The following is a 7,485-nucleotide window of genomic DNA, read 5'->3' on the forward strand; positions in this document are numbered from 1 at the left end:
TTGAGGATCAGATCATTGCAGCTAACCCTCTGCTGGAGTCTTACGGTAATGCCAAGACAGTGAGGAACGACAACTCGTCTCGCTTTGTAAGTATGAAGGGCGACTGTGGAAGTTACCTTATATTGGAAACATTTATTTCAGTAGTTCCCTTTTGTTATATCAATAGATGTCCAACAAACTGTAACATTTAAAGGGGTCTATCAAAGTAAAAGTTTAGATTATTTTGTTGACCTATTTCTGACCCCCATGCTCTACTACAGGGTAAATTCATCAGGATTCACTTCCAGGCTGGTAAACTGGCTAAAGCTGACATTGAGACATGTGAGTTGTTTTTGATTGTTTCTCAATGCTTTCCCTAAATTCACACAGATTATTTTTAGGAGATCATATCATCAAATTTGATTTCATCTTGTGTTTTTTCTCTCCCTCTTCTCTCTCTCTCTCTCTCTCCCTCCCTCTCTCTCTCTCTCTCTCTCTCTCTCTCTCTCTCTCTCTCTCTCAGACCTGCTTAGAAGTCCAGAGGTCTTTCCAGCTGCCCGATGAGAGAGGCTACCACATCTTCTTCCAGATGATGACAGGCCACAAACCTGAGCTAGTTGGTACGACAAAGTAGAGTTTTAGGGAACTCATTCCCACCCCCATCTTGTTAAAAATATTCATAGTCCACACTGATAATACTATTACAATGAGTACATCCAAGGTAACAAGGCATCTAGACATGGGTCAGGTCTCTGGGAAATATCTATCAAGTGATGCACTGTGATGCACTAGTCCACAAGTCTCAGTGTCCTTTTTTGATGCTATTTATTATATACTACATGTATCCTTGAGTCCATCTATTATAAAGGGGAGGGAGAGATACTGTAAAGTTAGAACAGCAGAATTCTAAGAGATTTAACTGACAAGCTGTTCTCCGTTGTCCACAGAATTGGCGCTCCTCACCACCAACCCCTACGACTTCCCCATGTGCAGTCAGGGACAGATCACTGTGGCCAGCATCAATGACAATGAAGAGCTGGATGCCACAGATGTGAGTCAAAGAAAGGGTTAACCAAACTCTAGATATGGAATGGATAGGACCACCATACACACTGAATATACTGTGAAATTCCAACTTGCTAGGAATTTTCATGTATGTTTTAGTCTGATTCTAAATGCCTTGTGTTAGTTAAGCATGAACGTAAAGGAACACTTCATTCCTTCACACTTGGCCTTGAGGCACATACATTTAAGACATCCACAAGAGAGCACCACTAAGTGTCCTGTGGAACTGTGTAAAACTCCTGTTGTGCTGCCATCTACTAATGTGTTGGCCAAGAGTCAAATCTATCCATCCCATTTATTCTGGAGTGAGCAGCACAGAACTGTAGCGTAACTGACCGAACTACCGTTCATTTCATCACTGTTGTACTTTCTATTTAATGCCAGGAAGCCATTACAATCCTGGGCTTCACTAATGAGGAGAAGCTTGGAATCTACAAGCTGACAGGAGCTGTAGTGCACCATGGCAACTTGAAATTCAAGCAGAAGCAGCGTGAGGAGCAGGCCGAGCCAGACGGCACAGAGGGTGAGTCCCACTCACAGACACTCAGACTCATTACATTTACTCAGACTATCCAGAGCGACACATTGGTGAATTCAGACATCAGTGGAACAGCCATACAACAGTGCATCGAAATAGAAGGGGGGGTGAGAAGGCAGGTATTCCTTGAAGAGGTGGGTTTATCCTGGGAAGGTGGTGATTGACTCCGCTGTCCTGGCGTCGTGAGGAGTTTGTTCCACCATTGGGGGGCCAGACAGACTCAGACACAAACAGCTATTTGAGAATAAGCAATTTATATAATGATACAAAACAGTGAAGCTATAAGAAGCCATAATAGTTCACAATCTATATAGTTAGCTCTAACATATGACTCTATCTCACTCTTGTGGAAATATTATCTCTCAGAGACAGGCCCCCTTTGTACTTTGCCATCAGCCACAAATACAGTTGCACAAAGATCATTCTGACCCATAACACATGAATCACTGCCATGAGGCCACTTTATGAAACATACTAAAACGTGGTCAATTCAAATAATTAGTCCCTCATCTGGAACGGTGATCACTCACATGTTCCACACCACCTAGAATACATATGGCCTTGAGCAGGGAAGATAAAGAATACATGTTTAATCATTTTCTCTCCTTCTCCACTTTCCGAATCATACTTTAAACTACTGATAAATGATCCCATGCTTCTTGAATATACGACTTGAATTTAAGACTCACACACCGACACTGGCAGAATGTACATCTAAAGACAGGAGTGTATACATGCAGTACCTGTCAACATATAGTATATTCATCTGATATTTCTAGCATTAACTGTGTCCTTGTCTTATACTGTCGCCAGTGGCATGTTAGTGACACATCAGTATCTCAATTTCTAGTCTAAATTACTAAATGACATTTCAAAGTGTGCAGACCCCCACAATCAACCTAATACCCCCAAATAAACCATTTTGGACAATACTAAATCAGTTACAGGTAACGCTTGACCACCCCTCGTCCCTTCCAGCACTCATTCTTCTGGCGTCTCTTTGTTTTCTTCTAAGATAGCGTTGCGGTTCATCCTCACGATGGTACACATGGAACTCATGCCTGTCAATGTGGATGGCCCTTGATAATGTCCCGATTTCAATATCCCCAAGCAGACGGAACTCTCACCTGAGAATCGCAACTGTTCGAACCATTTCAAATGTCAAAGAGTATTACAACTGTTTGCAAATTGGCTTATGCTCCCTCTATCATATCGGCAACCTCATGGCAGAGTTACAAGGTCAGGGAGTCAGAGAACAGCAGACCAAATCTGGGTGAAATGTGTATTGAAGTCAAACAACAACAGCAATACACTACTTACTAGCATTTACCAGCATGTAAATATTATACTGGAATCTCACCCAGTGTCTCGAGCCTTTGAGTGATCAGGCCTTACCAGAAAGTCAGAGCAAAGGTCATTCAACACCAAGGAAGTGAGTGTTCTTTCCCCTTTAAGAACGCAAGTTATCAGTTTCCTTCCACTAGGACATCTTTCCTGAGTAGGAAAACCTCTCAATCACTACTGCTAATACACATGGATCACTCTCAAACAATGTTCTGTTTTTAGCCCTATTGTAAGGTTGAGAAACATGCAAAACAAACATGATAACTTTCTCCTTATTGGAAGGGCATCGTTTTCATTTTAGTCAAACAATGTTACCTCTTATTAAAGAAGGATTCGTTTACATTGAGTGTTCATCTTTAGTGGAGAATTTCCATCACAAAAGTCATGCAAGAGAGTTTTTGGAAACCAAATTCTAAACTCCAGAAATGATTTGAAATTATGAATATGGGAGACAATCAAAACCTAACGCACAAAAAAGTTATCCAAACTATTTTTTCAGTGTGACATCAGAAACAAGTGATCTTGTGTCCCTGAGTCTGTTGTTGTTGGTTCTCTCTCCAGTGGCTGATAAAATCGCCTACCTGCTGGGCCTGAACTCAGCTGAGATGTTGAAGGCTCTGTGCTACCCCAGAGTGAAGGTCGGCAACGAGTATGTGACCAAGGGACAGACTGTGGCTCAGGTAAGGTGGCCAAACACAGAATCTACCATTTCCTGAGCACAGAAATTATTTTGGGGATGAGTGCATTGCTTTAAAAAAAATTGTGGATGCTGTTTATCCTAAGGTCTTATCACCAGACACGGTCAATAGCTAATGTATTAATTTGAGGTATTATCATTGCAGGTTAATAACTCAGTCAGTGCTCTGGCCAAGTCCATCTATGAGAGGATGTTCTTGTGGATGGTCATCCGTATCAATGAGATGTTGGACACCAAGAATCCAAGACAGTTCTATATCGGTGTGCTTGACATTGCCGGGTTTGAGATCTTTGATGTGAGTATGAGAGCAGAACAAGACTATTAGTTGTGATTCAGATTGATTTCAATCTTGTATGATGAAATTATCCCTTTTAAAATTCCATCAACAGTACAACAGCATGGAGCAGCTGTGCATCAACTTCACCAATGAGAAACTGCAACAGTTTTCAACCACACCATGTTAGATCCTGGAGCAGAGGAGTACAAGAAGGAGGGGAATCGTCTGGGCCTTCATTGACTTCGGCATGGACTTGGCTGCCTGCATTGAGGCTTATTGAGAAGGTAAGGTGTCTGTGAAGATTGTAATGGACCGCAAAAGCAAAGATCATAGTGAGCCCTGTGAGACATGATCACAGTGGTCTAACGTATCGACTGTTGAGAACTCCAATGTTTCCTATTATGTGATCTGTAATCTGCAAATAGAATGTTTACTAAAGGAATGAATGTGATCCTAAATGGAAATATCACTAATTTTATATACATCTCTTTTTGTGAAGCCATTGGGCATCTTCTCCATCCTTGAAGAGGAGTGCATGTTCCCCAAGTCTTCAGACACTACCTTCAAGGACAAGCTGTACGCCCAGCATCTTGGCAAAACAAAGGCGTTTGAGAAGCCCAAGCCTGCCAAAGGCAAGGCAGAGGCCCCACTTCTCCCTGGTGCACTACGCCGGTACTGTGGACTACAACATCACTGGGTGGCTGGAGAAGAACAAGGACCCCCTGAACGACTCAGTTTGTCAGCTGTACGGGAAGTCAGGAGTCAAAATTCTGGCTGCCCTGTATCCCCCTCCCCCTCCTGAGGGTAAGACTGGCATCCGTCACAATATTTAGCCAACGCTAGTTACAACTCAGACCCAAATGTTCTTTAAAGTCTTAGAATGTATCACAATTTCTCAACGTTTAATACTAGGTTGATTTACGCATAGACTTGGTTAATTTAATCATGTGGTAGGTCTTATTTAACATAATCTTATTGGCAGCATTTGCCTCTAGATAAGTGTGAAGTTAATCAGAGATGATCTGGTTTATAATTAGTGTTTGCTGAAGACAAGACCACTCTAGATTTCTTACATACTCTTATTATTATTATTCTATTTGTTCCACCCGCTCTAGGAAATGTACTTTTCTAGTTATCTTTAACTTTTCCCCATTTTAACAGATAAAGCCAAGAAAGGAGGCAAGAAGAAGGGTGGTTCCATGCAGACTGTGTCCTCCCAGTTCAGGGTGAGCTTTTGAAATGTGTATATTCAGTCCTTTAAAAGGTGCATTGATTATCATAAATAATGTCTGAGAAAATGGTTTGTAACCCTCTTACAGGAGAACTTACATAAGCTGATGACCAATTTGAGGAGCACTCATCCTCACTTTGTGCGCTGCCTGATCCCCAACGAGTCAAAGACTCCAGGTACAGGAAATATTGAGTTAAATATGTCATCTAATCAGTACAGTATCAGTAACCTTGATCCCAATCTATAACCTGTTTATTAGTATTAAAAGAGACTTGTTTTGTTTTACCAGGTCTGATGGAGAACTTCCCTGGTTATCCACCAGCTCAGGTGTAATGGTGTACTGGAGGGTATCAGGATCTGCAGAAAGGATTCCCCAGCAGAATCATCTATGCTGACTTCAAGCAGAGGTACATTCACACAAACACACACACACAGAGAGAGAGAAATGATTGGCACTCTTGATAAAGATGAGCAGAAAAGACTGAATCAAATAACACTGATACTGAGCTATGTTGTACGGTCAAACATTTGTGACAATATTATTATTTCTTTCTCAGAGAAAGAGATTTTGTTCAACAATTCATATTTAATTTCAAGATAGGGTTCATCATGATTGGCACCCCTGTTTTCCATCTGAGGACACTGAGTATATTTCTAGAATGTTGTATGAGATTGTAGATCACAATGGGAGGGATATTGGACCCTCCTTCCAGATCCTTGATATCCATTGTCTGAGATCATGGACGGCCCTCTTCAATTCAAACCAGGTTTTTCAATGGGCTTCAAGTCTGGAGACTGAGATGGCCAAAGTAAAATGTTGATTATGGGGTTGATGAACCATTTCCTTGTGGATTTTGATGTGTGCTTGGGGTTATTTTCTTGCTGTAACACCCACCCGTGGCCACGTTTCAGCCTCCTGGCTGAGGCAACCAGGCTTTGGGCTAAAATGTCATGGTATTGGGTAAAGGTCATGATGCCGTTGACCTTAACGAGCCCCCCAGGTCAGTTGACGTTAAGTAGCCCCATAACATCAGAGATCCACCACCATATTTTACAGTAGGTTTGGGTTTATTTTCTTCATATTTTTGTTTCATCCAAAAAGCTTTTAGACCATACAATATAGCTCAGTATTTGTGTTATTCATGTTATCATGGGTGCCGATCATTATGAACCTCTCTGTATAACCAACCAACTAATTACAATTTGGCATATTTTAAAACTGTCCTCTCATTCAGGTACAAAGTACTGAATGCCAGCGTCATCCCTGAGGGCCAGTTCATGGACAACAAGAAGGCTTCTGAGAAGCTGCTTGGGTCCATTGATGTGAATCACGAGGATTACAAGTTTGGACACACCAAGGTCAGTCAAAACCCCCAGTAAAAGCTGACTGGAGAGATTTTATATGATCCGGGTTTAAATTATCATTGAAGTTGTGTTTTGACAACTATGTTGCCAACTACGTTTAAAATGTTAAACCCACCGTATAAAATCTCTCCAGATGATCTATCCATCCTTTTGTTCTTTCTTCTTCATTTAACTAATGGAAAAGGTGGAAAAACATTGTAGTGTTTTTCTTCAGTCCTTCATCACAAGTATGGAAGAGAAACTAAAGTCATTATCATGTGCATTGTGTTAGAGTGGTATGGCTGCAGTTATCTGTATATGTGTACATTATTAATCTATAACTATTAATCTAACTAACCATTTAGAAACAACTTATCCCATGGTTTGTTTGTAACCATTGCAAATCTTATGTTGTTTTAAATCAATCTAGTGGTGTTGTTCCCTCTTTTGATTCAACCCTTTCTATCTGTGGTTCCATTGACCATGTTAACCTGTGTCTCAGGTGTTCTTCAAAGCCCGGTCTGCTGGGTGTCCTGGAGGAGATGAGAGATGAGAAGCTGGCCTCTCTGGTCGGCATGGTCCAGGCTCTCAGCCGTGGATTCCTCATGAGGAGAGAGTTCACCAAGATGATGGAGAGGAGGTGAGGAATAGTAGACATCTTGCAAAGCTTTCTGTCAACCACCTGTTCTAACATTATGATTCATTTAAATGTTGTGGTACATCTTTAACCCATTAATTCATTTTCCAGAAAAGTATATCAAAATGCTTAATAGTTGGAGTTTGAGCTGTTCAACATGACTTACCTTTTCAGTCCTTGCATCATACAGCATAACCTGTCAGTCCTTGCATCGAGTCCGCTATCTTGAAATTAGGGGTTACATTTCTCAAGTCCCATTCCTCAGCTGTAAAAAACAGTGGCAGGTGGTTCTGTTTGTTCATCTAATCCCAGAATGTAGCTTTAAGTATGTCACTCACCATGCCACTCACCATGTCACTCACCATGTAACTCA

At 41.3% G+C, this 7,485-nt stretch overlaps 1 protein-coding gene across 1 annotated transcript; it reads left to right on the forward strand.

Annotated features, from left to right (window-relative positions):
• Window positions 1-5: 5 nt before the first annotated feature.
• LOC135529504 (myosin heavy chain, fast skeletal muscle-like) lies at window positions 6-7,115 on the forward strand (the record flags this gene model as incomplete). The annotated part of the gene is made up of 14 exons (XM_064958196.1): window positions 6-86; window positions 261-338; window positions 521-599; window positions 927-1,030; window positions 1,429-1,567; window positions 3,488-3,606; window positions 3,769-3,918; window positions 4,013-4,065; window positions 4,505-4,704; window positions 5,062-5,126; window positions 5,220-5,307; window positions 5,478-5,538; window positions 6,367-6,490; window positions 6,991-7,115. Coding segments are annotated over 14 exons (1,466 nt in total), but the record flags the coding sequence as incomplete, so codon positions are not given.
• Window positions 7,116-7,485: the final 370 nt, after the last annotated feature.

The sequence above is a fragment of the Oncorhynchus masou genome, unplaced genomic scaffold, assembly GCF_036934945.1.
Source record: "Oncorhynchus masou masou isolate Uvic2021 unplaced genomic scaffold, UVic_Omas_1.1 unplaced_scaffold_11676, whole genome shotgun sequence".
NCBI lineage: Eukaryota > Metazoa > Chordata > Actinopteri > Salmoniformes > Salmonidae > Oncorhynchus > Oncorhynchus masou.